At 49.4% G+C, this 18,270-nt stretch overlaps 1 protein-coding gene across 2 annotated transcripts in view; it reads left to right on the top strand.

Moving 5' to 3' along the window:
* The window catches only part of WSCD2 (WSC domain containing 2), a 107,155-nt gene that overhangs the window by 82,173 nt on the left and 6,712 nt on the right, over positions 1-18,270 (top strand). For both annotated transcript variants that reach the window (XM_006015159.2, XM_025198700.1), the window contains 2 exons: positions 4,131-4,295; positions 10,846-11,046. In XM_006015159.2, coding sequence (XP_006015221.1) covers positions 4,131-4,295; positions 10,846-11,046 — 366 coding nt within the window. The remainder of the gene's footprint in view (positions 1-4,130; positions 4,296-10,845; positions 11,047-18,270) is intronic.

Genomic DNA, 18,270 nt, shown 5'->3' with positions numbered 1-18,270 from the left:
CTGGCCTGTCGGAAGGGCACCGTCGTCTGTCAAGATGTACTCAGACGCATGAAAGCAAGGATATAACCAAGCCCGTCTCTCTGCAGGAGCATGCTGCGTCCCAAAACATTAGGCTTCCTTCCTATGTAGCATTCCTTCCCCCCCCCCCGCTTTGGATAGGCGTCCCTTTATATCCTACCTGCCCCTTTGGAGCGTCTATAGCTTTGGTCTGTGACCATGCTTTTCATTGTCACTGGCAAAACACCATGGGAGGCTATAAAGTTCTGCTTCTTTCAGCTCGGGGTGACTGTATTTTTCTCTTCTTGGGAGGTGCATAGCTTGTAAGAAAAGCTGGAGACCGGCAGTTAGCTGCCACCTAAGGGCAGCTGCTGGCTCGCTGTACAAGCCACCCAAATGCTTTGTGCCCCTTGGCCTCACCGGGTGTTGTCAGGGGACAGTAACCAATACATGGTGGTGAAATCAATGTAAAAGGGTGAAATGTTGCTACCCTCTCCAAAAGCGGTCTAAGCTAGGAAGTGTAGGGCCTCCCAACGGCATGCTTGAAAACATCGATGCTTGAGAATCTGTTTCAAAGAGGAGGTAGGATTGAAACCATCATTGAAAGAGGTCTCTTCAAGCTACCTGCTCATCTCTGCTGGCTGATCCTATCTCGATGGTGGCTGATCCTATCCTGATGGTGGATACAGGCACGAAGTTGCTTGCTGGAAAACAGCAAGAATGCAGTGCTCTTCCGGCAAGGGGGTGGCCATGTGTCCAGACAGGGGTTTCTTGCAAACTCAGGGACAGTAGCATGGCTGAAAGGAGATGCCTATGATCATTATCTGGGACTGGAAGACTGTGGTCAAGCGTTAAGAAAGGAAGAGGCCAGGACAGGAAGTTAAAAGGAAATGTGAAACTCTCAGACTCCTTCTCCAAGGTGACTCTCATCCTGACCTCTTTTCCAACCACCTCAGTGGGCACGTCTACACTGTGCATTAGCTTAATCACACTGCGCAGCAGCGCGGCGGTTACAAACTGTGCTAATAGCCTACTGCGTAGTGTTATTAGGCTAATGCACAAGTAAGCATCACTAAATAACCATGTGCCGGTGCGACTGTGCAGTAGCTCTAGTTACTGTGCATTTAGTTAGTACTTTATTAAGCAAGCACTAAACTAAACGCACAGTATCTAAGGTGCATTAATGAACGTGTAGACGTGCCCAGTCAGGATTGTTCCAAGAACGAGCTGGGTAAGCCAAAAGGAAGTCTCAAATGCCGCTTCAAAGCCTGCTTTTTTTTCACTTTCATGACGGCCCAAAGGAAAGTCTGAATTTCCAGGGCATTACTACCTGCTGTCTCTTTGCAGTAACATGGTTACTTTTTGCCCCTAGCCCCACTGTCTTCAACAAAAGCTCCTAGAGGGAGATCTCAAGCAGGTTTAAATGATGCTAGAAAATAAAATAGAGTGAAGATGCCTGCGTTAACCTTTTGCACGTCTCTATCCAAGCAGCTCAATGTACTTTGCCAGCATGAATTGTTTACTACACTTCACAGCTCCCACCGCGGTGGATACATCATGCGCTCCTCATCCTATTGTCCACTAATCTGCAAAACTCTCATAGCGTTGGCATTAACATTCTTGCATGGAAGAGAATTTGCATATTGATGGGAGAGAGCGGCCAGACAACCCACATTAATTGGCTTCAGCATTCAAACCATGTCATTTCATAGTATTTTATTTTAAGCTATTCTCTTCTGCTCTTCTCTGAAGCTGTGCTAAACATGCATTTTTTTTATTGCAATAATCAGGACAGGAGAGAAGAGTAAGTGTAGGTACCCACCCTGCCTAGGAACCGTATAAGTGCGATTCTACAAATAATACAAATGCCAAATGCTGCATTTTCTGGGGCTGGAAAGTGACTAGTCAATTAGAGATTTGCATTCGGCACAAGCTGGGAAGTGGGAATCACCCACTTCAGCGACTGAAAGCCTAACAGGTGGGAAGACAGAATCTCATTACAGCCATCACTTAAAAGTCTACTCCATTGTCCGTCTGAATGAAGCAGTGGCATCCTGGAGACATCCTGGAGACAATCGTTGCAGCTCATCAATGCTGCCTTTTGCAATCTAGTTATTGGAAGAAGTGTTCATTTGGTTATTGGAGTAGCCATGGATAGTCTGGGAACACCCAAGCAGTAGGCCTGTGTGAATAGGCAACTATTCGATTCAGATTCGGCCGATTCAATTCGGAGATTCGAATTGCTTTTCCGAATCGATTTGGAAAAGATCTGGAGCCGATTCAGAGAGATTCGGCCATAGGGTATAATGGAGAAGCAATGAAATATCTATAACTTTGTTGTCCTCATCCCCTACAGCCTTGGCCCAGTCCACCACTGTAAAGGACGGCAGGTCAAAATAACTTAATAACTCATCCGAACTAACTCCGAACCCAAATTGCGATCTGAAGCTTTGCATAGCCCTACCAAGCAGTTTGAATGGTAAGGACACACAAAATCCATGTCTAATCCAACAGCACTAAGCACCTTATATCTAGCCATGCCACCTTGTGCTGTGAACTCACAGCTAAGCACAGCTGGATCTGGTCAGATGGAAGGCAACACACACAAACCTACTGCTGGATTCATTTCCTGAGCATGCTGTAATCCTTTCACCAGTCTGAGTCGACTTTCATTTTTCATCCGCTCCTAGAAAGCCTGAACTGAACTGGTGCAGCCGTATCCAGTTACAGCATCATGGTAAGAAGACACATGCAGCTCTTTTCCCCACTTTGCCAGCACATTTCAGTGTTTCTCCAGTCTTGAAACAGGGTTTGGAGCAAGACTTTTCCATACTACAACCATCTCATTCTCCATTACCGCAGCATCTTCGCCAGGAGCTGACATGAAACCTCAAGGAACTGACCCGTTTTCTTTCTAGTAAACCTAACCATCCCTTGGCTTGCCTCTTTATCACTGAGGAAAAATGAAGATAGAAGGAGAATAAAAGAGAAGTCTCCACTCCATGTTAGACGGTGATATAATCTCCTGGGTTGCTCCCTGTCTGTTGGAATATTGCACCCACCTCCTTCTTTGGGGACAGCCAAACTGGACCTGCATGCTCACCTCAAATGGCTCTCCCAGGCAAGCAGCCCCGTGGACTCCCTGTTGCAGTGTGGGAATGAGAAGCGGGTGCCTTTCATAGCTGAAGGACGATATATGGTGGGAATCTATTGTTTCTGTCAAGTGTACTGCTTTAGCCCAGCCAGCTTGTCTTCAAGGCTGCAAAATGAAATCCCCCAAGAGAACAACCAAGGGAAAGGGCCAGCTCACCAGAGTCAAAATGAACACGGTTGTTGTCAGATGCTGCTGTGCAAATGCACATGCAAACTGCATGTGCCCAGACAGATGAACACACACGTAGGAAGAGTACGCTCAGATTAGGTATACAGCCCTTGTTGCTCTTGGACTGTCACGTATCCGCACAGATCCCCTTCACTATAAGGTAGGGCAGTGCCGGGCACCCAGCAGGGACAAGGCATGTGTCTGGCTTTGGTACAGAGATTTCTGTGCCAAGGACGAGTCCTGACTGAGCGCTGTTGGGGACCGGGGCTGGAGTCCACGTGTCTTCACGCCGGCTGTTGTTTGTAGCAGGGCTTTGAAGTCTGCATGCGAGATCCTTTGGGAAACAATTGTTTCCTTTCATATTTGTACAGTGAAACCAATCCAAAGCAGCCAGAGGATAGTTGTGCAATCCCAGCAGGGTTTAGGAGCAGAGAGACATAGGGAATAGGACAGGAGGAAGAGACAAGACCATCATGTCTAGACCCCTGCTGTCATAGGCAACCACGTCATCCTGCCCCATTCATAAGCTACCCAACCCTCCTACGCATAGAGGAACAAGATACCCAGCCAAGACCTAGCCCCACTCCCTCCCGGAGCTACTGGGTTTGCAAATCCTGCCATGAAAGGGGTTTGAAGGAATCCATCACTCCCAGACCCCACGGTGGACATTTTGGATCAAATGCACTGAATGAGCATGCTTTAATATCTCTTTTTGCACCATGTCAGGGTCAGAAAGCCCTGTTAACTCTTCTCGCCTTAGAGATCTTATGCACGGCCCCCTGATGCATCTTCTATTTTTAACTCTTTCCAGACAACCGCTGTATGGATAGAAGGTTTTTACCCGCTCGATCCAAACAATTCATAGCCTTGGCAAGCTTCCCTGGAGCAGGCAATACTTGGGCACGCCATCTCATCGAGCTGGCGACTGGCTTCTACACTGGGAGCTATTACTTTGATGGATCTCTCTACAACAAAGGTGAGAAGGGGCAAGTCATGGACAGGATCTTTGTCACTTCTGCTTATGGTGGCCTCTCCAGAGATGGCCACTTTCAAGGGTTGCAGAAAAAAAGGAAGGGAAGCGATTGAAATTTAGAAATAGCTCACTATGACAAGGGAAGGGAAAACACAGTATTTATGAGCAAATGAGCAAAGGGGCAAATACGCCAAGTTCTCTTCCTGCTGATGGGGGTGGTGGTTGTAGCCATGCTGGTCTAAGGACATGAGCAGACAAGGCTCTTTGGGTAAATGGGATATCTTTTATTAGACCAACTAAATAGCTGGAAAAATTGTCCTTTGCAAGCGTTCAGGCACAAACACCCAATGGTGAAAACCCACAGGGTGAGAGAGTCCGATTTAACCCAGTGCAGTTGCTCTAGAGCACGAGGAGGAGAACGTTCCCACGGGGCAGCCGGGCCGGATGAATCGGGCATGGGAGGAATCCTAGCTTGTTGCCTGGTTTGAGTGCAAGGACCAAGTTCTGGCATCTTGCCGCGACTCCAGAGGCACGGTTTTGACACTCATGCCAAGGTCATCCTCTCAGTCAACCAGCTGGGAACAGGCCACTCTGGGGATGCCGGCCACATCTCTCTTGGTTGCCATTGGCTCTAAAAACCATTGTGGCTTGACCCACCAGGCTCCAGTGGGTGTTTGACCTTTAATATGCCAGGTACTGCTGTTATGCCAGCATGCTAGGGGATGTATACCATGTTGGGCATGAGCTATTTTCTCCTGGGAAAAAGGGAAACCCAGAGGGAAGATGGCAAGTCATTCACACTGCTCCTTGCTTAGGCAGACTCATTTCTTAGTACATTCTCTTCTGCATGGGAAGTTTATGGGAAAACTGATGTTACGCCCATTGTTTCTGGAAAGTTTACGGGAAAACTGCCTTATGCCCATTGTTTCTGGCCCATGCAAGAGATTGAGACTTCCTACCAGAGATTGGGGTGCAAATTGCTCAATATTTATCACATTTTAACAATTTCTGCATCCTTCCCAAGATTTCCATGCGCGTCTATATTTCAGATGAGTTTTTTAAGCCTTGGTCAGAGCCACTGGATTTTGGTTGCAGTCAAACCTGGGGACTTTGACTGGGCCAGTGCTCCTGCTGGGTCTTAAAGATGGAGATTCGTGGCAAGAGGGTCTGTTTGGGTGAATCTGACATCTTTTATGAGACCAACTTAAATTCCCTTTACTGGATATGTTACCCCCTTGCTGTGTCCAGTCTTATCATGCTGTTGAGGATATCTGTTGTTTAACATGTCCCTGCTCGCGTGTTGATTTGTGTTGGTTACCCTTTAAATTCACGTCTCATTAGAGGCATTTTGATTTAATAACTTTTGGAGGCGAGTAAGCCAGTGCAGTTAACAATCCCAATCCTCCGAGAGAAGACCAGACACCTTCAGTAACCAGACCCAGCCTCACAAAGAAAGCACCATTGCATCAATCAATCAGAGATAATCTCCCAGGCAGTGAGCTAAACTGCAGAGAGTTAGCTTAATGATACAGCAAAGCCAAGCCGTACATGGGCTGCCCATGCCTAGAAAGCACCGTCATCCTGCATTAACTGTCAGATACAGGGAATGCAAAGGGTTGACTTGCATGGATTTGACAGTGAGGCTCCAGGAGGCACAAATTGAGAACCCAAAATAGCACAGATGCCTAGTGACAAAATAAGAGAGAGCGTGCCCAATAAAACTGCCACCCGGCTAGCAGGACCGTGCCCTGCAAGAATTAAACAGGAGCTAGGCCATCCCTCTGTCACTGTGCTTTCAAGCCTCTTGAAAAAATATCAGGAGCATTGCACTGCTGATCATCTCCCCGGCCCAAAACAGCTGTATCCATTTGGCACACTTCGGGGTGCCTAGCCTGGCACAGGGAAAAGGATCCTCGTTTTAAGATGTTTTGGATGCTTAGCAGAATCTGAGGACATGCTTGAAGCCAAATGTTTTAAGGGAGTTAAGGCAATGAGGGATAAGTCAGTCTTATTCTGGAATAAGCATGTCCACACACTGCTCCTGAGTAGTTACTCCTGACTTAGCGCATGTGTAGACAAGCCTTTAGGCTTTACACGGTACCTAGCATGAAGGGCCTGGAGTCTGGGCTGGTGGATTCTGCTAAAATGCAGCTAAAAAACCCCACCAGCCGTGACTCGGGCTCCCAGGTGCTGTGGCAATACAGAGGGTTTGCATTCGAGAAAGGACTGATGATGGATGAATGACAGATGGAAAAGAGGGCTAAATGCATATTGAATTTTATTTGAACTTGGCCAGCTCTGTTCACTCTAGTCTTGCAAATGCACAAAAAGGGAAACGAATTGGAGGAGAAGCTATCTATCTACCCGTTTTTATTATTATTATTATTATTATTATTGTTATTCAGATGGGGGAACAGGTATAGTCAAGATTGAGATTTGAGCAAGGATGCAGATCTATTTGCTTTTTTTTTTTTCCAGCCAGCTCACTTTTCTACCGCCACAGAACAGGCCTGTCTAGCAGAATACATGCTCCTCCAAATAAGAATATATCTGCTTTCTAAATGCAGCAAATCCTCTTGGCCTTGTGCTCTAAGAGGCCAATCTCTCTCTTACAAATTAGACTTTTTCAGAGCAAGTGTTGTTGCTTAGGGCAGGCATGGTGGCTTAGCAGAATAATACCGGCAGAATGTCAGCTCCCGAGGAGATGTGTAAAGTCCGCTCGCTGCCGCTGCTTGGTTCCCCGAGCATGTTTCTCCTTGGGCTGAATGATTTCAGTGGATATCCATCTTTTGTTCCTCTGTGACATGGAGAAATTATTTACCGAGTAAATAGTTTCCTCTTTCCCCCCTCCTTGCCCTGTGAGGTCCCCAGAGGAACAGCAGCCATGTTCCCCCAGTGATAGAAATGCCGACAATACGACTTGGCTGGAATTACAAAGAGCCACAGCTGGGCTCAGCGCAGGGATGGGCGGAGGGGGAGAAGTGGCATCTTTGGAGGCAAGCTGGGACCACGGGGAGCTGTCCTCACAGAAGAGGAGTTTCTAGATGCGCCGGTATTACCCGGTGAAGCTCACTGTGGTAGGACATAAGGAGGACTTCGCGGTTTACTTGACTAGCAGTGGCCTCCAAGATTAAATACTACAGTATGTCTTAACAAAAGGCTTTTGAAAAGAGAAAGAAACAGTCACAAAGCCAGCTCTAATACAGGGGAGGAACTTCACTGTGATAAGTTAATTCATCAATGCCTAACTCAGGTCTTGCTGCACATATCATGCAATCATTGAAAATTCAGGGTCACATCTAGTCCAACCCCCTGCTCAAAACAGGACCAGCCCCAACTACACCGTCCCAGCCATAGTTTTGTCTAGCCAGTCCTTAAAAACCTCCAAGGAAGGAGAGTCCACCACCTCTCTGGGTAACTTGTTCAGTGTTTTACTACCCTCCTGGTGAGAAACTTCTTCCTAATATCTAACCTCAACTTCCCTTGCTGCAACCTGAGCCCATTACTCCTTGTCCTGTCATCTGCCCCCACTGAGAGCAGTCCAGCTCCATCCTCTTTGCAGCCCTCCTGCAGGGAGGTGAAGGTTGCTATTAAGTCTCTCCTGTCAGTCTCCTCTTCTCTAGACTAAATAAGCCCCATCCCTCAGCCTCCCCTTGTAAGTCATGTCCCCCAACCTCCCAACTATTTTTGTTGCCCTCTGCTGGACTCTCTCCAATGTGTCCACATCCTTTCTATAGCTGGGGGCCCAAAACTGGACAAAGCACTCCAGATGTGGCCTCTGCAGTGCAGAATAGAGGGGAAGAATCACTTCCCTTGACCCACTGGCAACACACCTGCCAATGCAGCCCAGGATGCCATTATCTTTCTTGGCAACAAGGGTACTCACACTGTTCCCATCACTAGCTCAGCATGCAAACCCCAGAGCCAGACAAGACCCGTTCTTCTTGTCTTGTTATCCCTAAGGCCAGGTCTGCCATACCCAGCAGTGGTGTCTTCAAGCAGGCCATGCTGCCTGCTAAGCCGGAAGCACTGTAGCCATAGCTGTGTGGGCTAATGAGTGCTGCTGAGTGCCACTTAGCCTTCTCACTGGGTAATTAGCACACCTGCACGTGCCCTCTGGTGTCAGGGATGGGACGTTTACCTTGCAGGCATGCAGTAGTGGGGTCAGTGCCCGCTGCTGCTGGAGAGAAGGTACGGGCCAAAAGCCACCACCTTTATCTGTCGTGGCAATTCCCATGAGCGCCAAACACAAGAAGTATTCTTCCCATCATGTATTGCAGTAGTATCCTTTGGTGCACGGTGCTGTACAAACTCAGAGCAAAAAGGCACTCCCTGCCCCTGCCAGCTTACAGTGCCATGCTGATTCAGCTACCCGGCCTGCAACGACTGGGATGGGAGCGGGAAAGTGGGGGCAGTCCACAGAAGCAAACTCGGTACAAGGATCATGGACGGAGCAGCTCCAAGATGCCGGCCGGGCTCATTCAACACATAGATGAACACAGCAGTTTCCCAAGCAGCAATTCTGCACTTAGCTGTACCTACTGGGTCCCCACCTCTCACCACCTCTGCCCACTGCCTGCAGTGCTTCTTGAGTCCGTTCGTTCATTAGAGGCATGTATTTAAACTTCTTCATCCTGCCGTGTTTAAAAAAAGAAAAAAGAAAAAAAAAAATCACGCGCCACCAGAATCTACGAACTAATGATCTGAAACATTTTGTTCTGCTGGCTAAATATCAAACACTATTGCATGTTTATTCTGGGCTTTCTGCTCATCGGAGAAGGCCAAGAATGTATCCAGGCAACTAGTAGATTAGCCACGATGTAGCTAGATTGTGCAGCGTAACCGAGGAAAGCAAATTACGCATCTCTAATTGATGTCAGACATCCACTTCCATCTTATCTCTCCCCCTAGCTTGAATCATCTGCCGCCACCAAATTTCCCCCTTTTTTATTGAGACATGCTGTATCTCTTCCTCACGCAGATGGGCCGGTCGGTCATTGCCACAACTGGCATCTCAAATGAAAGGGATGGGGTGTCCAGGCAGGTTTGCATGGGGTGAGCAAAGCACGGGAGATCATAGCTTGGGTCATCAAGAGAAGAGGGTTTGGAGCAAATGCCATGTGTCTTCCTGTAAGGAGTCTTACAGCTGGTGGATGGCGGTGCCCAGGCAAAGCGACGGCGTGCGGTGAGGTGATGCAGCAGAAGAGAGATTCTTCATGGGGTCACATTCCTGTAATGATGAGGGTTTGCAAAGTAGCAGAGGCATGCATAGCCATGGCGGACAGTGGCGTAGGATTACCGGGGAAGACCAGGTGCAGGGAGAAGCGGTGACCTCTGAAGGGCCACCCACAGCAGACAGCTGAGCAGCTCGTCTTTAATCTGGCAACCAGCTGAGAACGAAGGGGGCGGCAGACCATCCTGATATGAAAATCCAGGCTGTACTGTACCAGCGCCCACATAGCATCCTAGCACCTCCAGTCTGCTGGAGCCACTCAGCCCCATGCCCGGTCTGCCCTGCCAGTTAGCACCAGTGACTACCCGGGGCCCCACACTTTAGGGGCCCCCCAAATTTTGCAACCGTTTTTTGGGGGGGGAAATTTTTGCAAGGAAGTGGCTCTCTTTGCATTTTAACACTTGCTTATTTATCTAATTCCCCCAAAGAATATTAAAAAGATCCACGATACATCGGTCATCAAGATTAAGCCTGTAAGGGGCCCCAAATGACTCTTGCCCAGGGCCCCAACAACCCTAAGGCCACCACTGTCCACATCCAGTGGCTGCTGGCCGCTTGGCCCAGCGGCGTTGCGCACAGAGAGGATGGGCCTTGTGTTGCCTGTTGCCTCAGGCAGCCCGCTACTCACACTAAGTAAAGCAAAAGTAATCATTAAATATATATAAAATTGGGAAAATGGAAACTTCAGAAAGAAAGATTTATATAGTGATAATCTATCCGTACAGGTGAAACATCATGATAATTTATTTTATGTCAATGATAAGAATTGCAATTTATTTTGTCATTTTTTGTACCAATAGTACCCTTTTCTTCTTATATTATGTACTATAGGTGTGTGTTTAACTGTATAACTATCAATTTAATACAGCTTTTCATCTATTGGGTCTGCAGAAAAGCAGTTGTGGTGGCACAGGTGGGCTGTGGAGGTTTGATAGCATGCTAGGGGGGCCTCAGGAAGAAAGAGGTTGAGAACCTGTGCATTAGGCCACACACCAGCCTGGAGCCAAGGTGTTCACAGCAGACCCCAACAGAGCGCTTGGTCCTCGTGTTGCATTGCATTTCCCCATGCTGTGCTGTGCAGGACATGAATGTGATGGGCTTGCTCATCTCCAGCTGCTAGAGTACACGTTCTTGCCATCTGGAAGGAGCGTGCCAATGGATTTTAACGTGCCAGCTGTTTTCCTCCCAAAATATTTTGCAGTCTGATATTTGCCCCCACCCGCCCCTCCTCCACCGCCTTGTTCTCTTCTTTCGCTCTCCTCGGGTCTTTGCATGTACTTATGCTCCTGGGCTTGTCTCTTGTTTGTTTGGCTTGGAAAGGGTTCAAAGGCGAGAGAGATCACTGGCGGAGCGGAAGGACCATCTGCATCAAAACCCATGAGAGCGGCCAGAAGGAAATCGAGTCCTTTGACTCGGCCATCCTGCTCATCCGCAACCCCTACAAGGCCCTGATGGCGGAGTTCAATCGCAAGTACGGTGGGCACATCGGCTTCGCTTCCCACGCCCACTGGAAAGGCAAAGGTAGGCCATCTCCCCCCGGTAGCCCGTGGCAGGAGGTAGGGATGCTGGCACGCAGTAGCCATGCAGGGACATGGTTGGGAACACGCGCAGGGCACCTTTACACGGGTTGTTTTGGGAAAGGTAATGGCTGTTCTCCACGTCCTCTGGGGACAGGGCAAGAAAGAACAGGTATCAGCTGCTAAATGGGAGATTTGGGTTGAATATCATACAATCATAGAAACTGAGGGTTGGGAGGGACCTCAGAAGGTCACATCTAGTCCAACCCCCTGTTTAAGGCAGGCCATCCCCAACTAATTCACCCCAGCCAAAGCTTTGTCTAGCCAGGTCTTAAAAACCTTCAAGGATGGAGAGTCTACTACCTTTGTGGGTAACCTGTTCCAGTGTTTTACTACCCTCCTGGTGAGCAAATTCTTCCTAATATCCAGCCAAAACTTCAAAGAGCACTTTCTGCCTGGGAGGGTAGTTCAGCGCTGGTCCTCCAGGGAGTGAGGAGACCCTTAGCACTGGAGGCCTTCAAGAGCATGCTAGATGAATGTCTGTCCAGAAAGGATTGGGTATAATGGACCCTGCCTTAGGGCAGGACTAGATGGGCCCCCAAGGTCACTTCCAGCCCTGTATTTTCTGTTTCAGTGCAAAGAAAGGAACAGTTGTTTCCCCCCTTTCCCAGCTGGGAACACCGAAGCACAGGAAAGGGAGGCTGCCCACGGCAGTCTGTGGCAGGGCTGGATGCAGAGCCTGGATGCGCTGGTTCCTGTAGCACAGTGTTTATGGCTACACTGGAGGCCTCCCACTCGCTCTGTGCAATGAGGGGAACTCCCCCCAGACCCTACACCCAACTGGGAATGGGTGGAGAAGGGGAACTCAGCCCTCTGCTTTGCAGCAAGTACCCCAGAGGAAAATGCTGTGCCCAGCTCTGGGAGACCCGGCTGGCAGAGCGATGGCCAAAGCTGGATGCTCCCATCTTTGCCTTTGCTCACCAGCTGGCCGATCACCATCCCTCCTGTTGGGATGCAAAGTCCAGCCTCTCCTGTGCAGAGCTGAAGTAGCATTTGAGGAAGAAAACAACCCTGCAACCTTTGCCCCTATTGTCTTCAACCACCCTGGACAATCGATCGAGGCAAAAGCACCCTCCGTGTTTCCCGCACGCCTACTCTGGCCCTGGGGTCCCACCATCCCATGGATCTGAACTGCCCGTAGGGGCCTCTGTGTGCTCTGCCAAAGTCGATCCAGTTCTCTAATTCCCACTTAGTGGAGCAGGGCAGGAAAACCTCCAGGGTGAGAGTTGCCCCCTTGGAGGCCAGAGCCGCTCTCAAAAAGGGGACTGACCTCACTGATTTACAGCACAGCAGAAATCCCCGTGAGACCTTTGTACTGCTTCTGGATAAGGCTCTTGAGTACCCGGCCATAAATCCTCTTGCAGCTTGATCGTCCTTCCCCTCCTGCTGGACGTTGCCCCTCAGCATCGCCTCCAGGGCAAACCCTGGCTCCTCCAGACAAATCAGCTGCCTCTTTTTTTTGCTGCGGGTGCACCCGGCTGCTCGGGAGAAAGTACCTTTCCCCCGCACGGAAACATATTGTGGATGGTGGTTAATTATAGCAATTTACAAATTGCTGTTGTGGAACTGACTTCATGGGAAAGAGTTAAAATATTTAGCTTGATTGAACATCTGCTACCCTTAATTCAGAGTTTATTTAAGGGGATCTTTGTTGGTGGTGTTGTTGCCGTCGTGGCTGTTATGTGCCTGGATTGCATTATTGCCATGTGCTCAGATGCTCACTCATTCTCTTGGCTTTTTGACTGGCACAGTCCAACCCCCAGTTTCAATCACTGCCAATTTGTGGGTGGCATGGTGCCGTTGTCGATACAGTCCTGAGAACGTGGCAGGGATGCCACCTGCCAGCGGGACTTTCCTGGCTGGCACCCTGCTTCCCAGACACTCCTCTGAGGTGCAGCTCCCCACCCCAGGCAGACCAGGGGAGTAGGGACTTGCTGTTAATGACCCGCAGCAATAAACCATGATGCCCTTCGATCTCTCTGTGGGGACAGTGTGATACACGATGGGAGAGCCCATTCTGCGCCCGTTCTCCACCCTCTTGTGAGAGCGAGGATCAGAGATGCTCACAAGCCTCAGCGACCCGGTGCAGAGGTGTTGGAGTTCGTGTTCACCAGTAAGTTCCCCCTCTAGGGAAGGTCCCAGCAGAGGTAATAGGAGTGCGAGGGCATACCGACTTCTTCTTTGCCATTGATTTTTGAAGGTTTGGAGGGGAACTCAATTGCTCAGTGGATTTCCTGTTGGCCAGCGATATCAGATGAACTGCTCTGCAAACCCAGCTCCTCTCTTTATCTGTAAAATGGGTAGAGCCCACGTAGTGGCAGTAGAAGGGTGACTGTTACAGAAATCATCCACTTCAAAGGCAGACAGGAGGGACAACCAGGCGGGTTCAGTCTGCTTTCCCTCTGGTCTTCTTTCTTGGGTCTCTGTGCTCGCTGGAATACCAAAGGATGGGCTTTTTGGCCATGTGGACAGCTATCCCAGACTATCCCAGGCACCCCAGGCTGTTTTCCTTCAGATCACGGCAGGAAGTAACAGGCTAGATTTTACTTTCCACTGCCCAATTCAACTTCTTTGGTGCTCACCTAGATTTACACCCACGTAAGATCACACAGGTCAGAAACAAACCAACCCCATCTCGTTATACTAAAGACCAAATGATACCTGATAGCTCTTTAAATCAAGGTCGGGTAACAAAAACAGTTGGCCATTTCTGCTGTTGATATTTGGGGATTGAATCCTAGGAGCTGTGCTTGTAAAGCTCTGCTTCTGTTTGTCTAGCACAGAGAAATGCAAGACAACCCCTTACCTGATCGTCACAAAAATGGTCACTTAAGCTCTTGTCTAGCTAAATTGCGAAGCTGAATGAGTGCTTTCCTATCTGTACCCATTGAACCTACACTTGAAAGCTTGCCCTGAATAAAACGCCATTCAGGGACAGTCAGTAGCCAGACATTCGTGTGCATGCATGTGTGTATGTGTGCGCGCACACATACACACATGCACCAGCTAGGAAGAGGGCTTGTGATGATTCACTAATTATAGGAATAATTACTTTTCAGAGAGACAGTAGAGAAAGAAAACCTCAGAGAAGCTCATATAAGGCACAAGAACACCTAGCCCCCCAAACTGAGCAAACAGCTCCAAAAAACTGACCATAAATTTCTTGTTAAATCCAAAAGCTTGTTTTTGATTTGTGTGGAAACCAAAATATACCACCTCCTTCTCTAAGGCAGCCCCATTTACCTGTGAGAGCAATCAACTATTGGAGCGACTTGCTGAGGGATATGGGCTCTCCATCACTTGGAGTGTGTAAATCAGAACTGGCATCTGTCTAAAAAACTACGCCACAGATCAAACCCAGACAGGGGATCTTGATGAAGTATTTACAGGGGAAAATTTTCCGGCCTGAGTTATGCAGAAGGTCAGACCATAATGGTCTTTTTTGGCCCCAACATCTATTCATCCGTGTCATCGCAGGACTTTTCAAGTTCACTTTCAATATTCCAGCACCTGAGCCCTGCCAGTGCGAGTGCTGGGGAAAAGTCCATTTTACACTGGCATATGCCGTTGGTGCCAGATTTGCAATTAGCACTCTGTTGCCTAGCTACAGGAATCATCCGGTCGGTGGGACAAAAGAAACCCAAGCAGCAATGCAAATAATCAACACGGGGCAAAGTGAGGGCAATTCACCTCTTATCCTGGGGGTGGGCTGGGGAACTCAATTGTATATCAGCCTCCTCTGAGCCCTGTGCTATGGGGGTGGCTTTACACATGCTGACTATTTGAATCCAACACCATGAATAACCTGCAGAGCAAACAGTCTCCTCCACAAAAATTCACCAGGAGTCACAACTATATGTACCCACATCACAACCCCCAACAGAAGCAGCACCTTCAATCGCTTTTTAGTTTAAATCATTCATTCAGCTCCATGCAATACCTGCTACCAACAGAACAGTCCCAAAGCATCCCCCGTTTCCAGGCCAGGCTAGCAAAGCAGGCAGCATTGCTGATGGCAAGCAGCAGAGTACAAGCGACTCCAGCAGAAATGGGGAAATATATCTTTGTGCCCTAGCCGGCTTAGATATACAGGACCTAATATTGCAGAGTTATGGGTCTGTCAATAGCTATGAAACAGTGCCGTGAAGAAAGGCGGCTTTCATTGCAATTGGCATTCATGTGCATTCGATTAATCTCTGCTCGCGGCGGCTTTGCTGGAAGGCAGAGAGGAAGAGACCTGGGCTCGGGAATCCGGCGCTGATTTGTCTTTTTTACTATGCATGATTTTTTGTTCTCCAAAGGGCTTGAGGGGAAAAGCTGGAGAGAAATACGCTGCCTGGCTCCCCAAAAGCTGAGTATAAAAACCAGCCTGCAACAAGCTGAGGGTATGTTTGGAGCCTGGTGCTTTTCGAACCAGCTCTTTGTGGTCCAGTTCAAACCCGGGAGCTTGTATTGTGTCCCAGGCTCCCTGCCAGCAATGGACTGAGGCTGGTGGAAAACCTACCCTTGCGTCTCCTGCCTAGTAGATTCAGGTCTCCGTAAATAATGCCTCCCGTGGTAATAACCCTGGCTCCCATTGCACTTGGGCTGGATTAGACCCCAGAGGCCTCTCGGCATAATCCTTTGTAAAAGGAGAAGCTGCATTACTCAAGCAGCAGTCGTGAGGCTGTTTTCCCAGCCTCCTCTGGTTTTTACAAGCCATTTCCACCATGCCCAAGCAGGCCTTGCCCCTGGGGTGCTATGGAGCTATTAATTCAAAGCACCAGGGTGAGGTTGAGTGCATTTGCTCCTCCGACAGCCCTTGATGGCAGCGAGGGCATGAGCAGTGCCTCATCCAGGAACCGCGTCGGCGGCCGCAGAGATGTAATATTGCTTATTCTTCCCACAGCAGTGACCTCCGGGCCTAATGAAGAGGGAACAGCCCTGAAAGGCAGGAAAGAGATGATTAAATTTCTTTGCTAGCTTAATCCCTGGCCTTCCCTCCGCAAAGACTGTCAGTTCTGCCACACACGGTGCGCGGGTTGTTTGTCTTGCCTGACCAAGCGATTGGTCTCCCTCTTGGGAATCGGTTAAAAGACACCCCACTATACATCAGACGTGACTTTAATCTCCAGCAGCATCAAGGGAGCGGAGAGATCCATCAAGCATTCAGCGAGGCGCCCGCCCTCCTTGCCCTCTGCCCAGGCATCGACTTTAACCCTCTGCTACCGGCCTGCATTAATTCAACCAAGCATCCTTGCTCTGAGCACAGAGCGGTGCCAGAGGACAGCAACCGCTAAGCTGTTTCCCATCACTGAAATAATGAAATGGGGGAAGCACCCCCTTGGGTGGCAACGAAAAAAACTAATGGGGAACGCAGTCTCCTTGACCCATGCTTTCTGCCAGGACACTGCGTTGGTTTTCAGCGAAGTGAGCGCAGGTCAGCGTGGCCGCCCACTCCAGGGATTGCATTCCTCTCTGGTTCTCCTCCGTGTACGCAGAACGGCCTGTGCACAGCCATGCAAACATCACCCATGTCAGCGCGCCTCCTCACCGGCCTCGGGGGATCCTGCCTCGGTGGGGGAGAGACACAAGTTCACTTCCCTACTCAAGAAGAGCGCTCTCCCTGTACCTGAAGAAGGGTGTTTGTACCCGAACGCTTGCAAAAAACAATTTTTTCTAACCATTTAGTTGGTCTAATAAAAGATATCCCATTTACCTAAAGGACCTCATCTGGCAGAGCATGTGAACATGTGGGAGAACCATTAGGAAGCACGTCCCACATTTGGAGCTACATTCGGGTGGCACTGAGTGCACGGTGCCACTTTGATGCCCTCCATTTTGGCCCTGCATACTGATGCATGCCACCTGCCGCAGCTTGATGGCCCCATTGCTGGTGTTCACCCCAGCAATGCAGACAAGCCCTCAGAGATACACGTGAAGTCACGGGCCACTGTGGTGGTGGGACCGGCATCTTTACATCCCAGTCTGAATATGGCACATGCAATTTCACTACCAACAAGGCAAGAGCTGGCATTGCCCACAGTTGTGTTTAGCCCTAATGCTTCCAGCTTTGACGGACTTCAGCTCAGCCAGGAGTGGGATTCGACCTCCACGGGCCCTACAGCGAGCAGGACAGATGACATGTCTCTCTGTTTCCTGGTGGAACCAGAAAATGAGGAAACCTACTACTTCGGGTTCAACCCAACCAGAAATTGTTTGAATGTTTCAATAAAAAGAGACTAATCTAGTCTCTTTTTATTACCAGGTTACAAAATGCCTGGACGCAGGAGTAGGGGTTGATGTAGTATACTTAGACTTTAGGAAAGCCTTCGATACGGTATCCCACCCCATACTGGTGAACAAGTTAAGAGGCTGTGACTTGGATGACTACACAGTCCGGTGGGTGGTGAATTGGCTGGAGGGTCACACCCAGAGAGTCATAGTGGATGGGTCGGTACCGACCTGGAAGGACATGGGCAGTGGGGTCCCGCAGGGCTCGGTCCTTGGACCGATACTCTTCAATATCTTCATCAGCGACTTGGACGAGGGAGTGAAGTGTACTCTGTCCAAGTTTGCGGATGACACAAAACTGTGGGGAGAAGTGGACACGCTGGAGGGCAGGGAACAGCTGCAAGCAGACCTGGACAGGTTGGACAAGTGGGCAGAAAACAACAGAATGCAGTTCAACAAGGAGAAATGCAAAGTGCTGCACCTAGGGAGGAAAAATGTCCAGCACACCTACAGCCTAGGGAATGACCTGCTGGGTGGCACGGAAGCGGAAAGGGATCTTGGAGTCCTAGTGGACTCCAAGATGAACGTGAGTCGGCAGTGTGACGAAGCCATCAGAAAAGCTAATGGCACATTATCATGCATCAGCAGACGCATGACGAATAGATCCAAGGAGGTGATACTTCCCCTCTATCGGGCGCTGGTCAGACCGCAGTTGGAGTACTGCGTGCAATTCTGGGAGCCACACTTCAAGAGGGATGCGGATAACCTGGAGAGGGTCCAGAGAAGGGCCACTCGTATGGTTAAGGGCCTGCAGGCCAAGCCCTATGAGGAGAGACTGGGGCACCTGGACCTCTTCAGCCTCCGCAAGAGGAGGTTGAGAGGCGACCTTGTGGCTGCCTATAAGTTCATCACGGGGGCACCGAAGGGAATTGGGGAGGGTTTATTCAACAAGGCG

This window comes from Alligator sinensis, unplaced genomic scaffold (genome assembly GCF_000455745.1).
Source record: "Alligator sinensis unplaced genomic scaffold, ASM45574v1 scaffold628_2, whole genome shotgun sequence".
Classification (NCBI taxonomy): Eukaryota; Metazoa; Chordata; order Crocodylia; family Alligatoridae; genus Alligator; species Alligator sinensis.
This window is presented reverse-complemented; position numbering and strand designations above follow the sequence as displayed.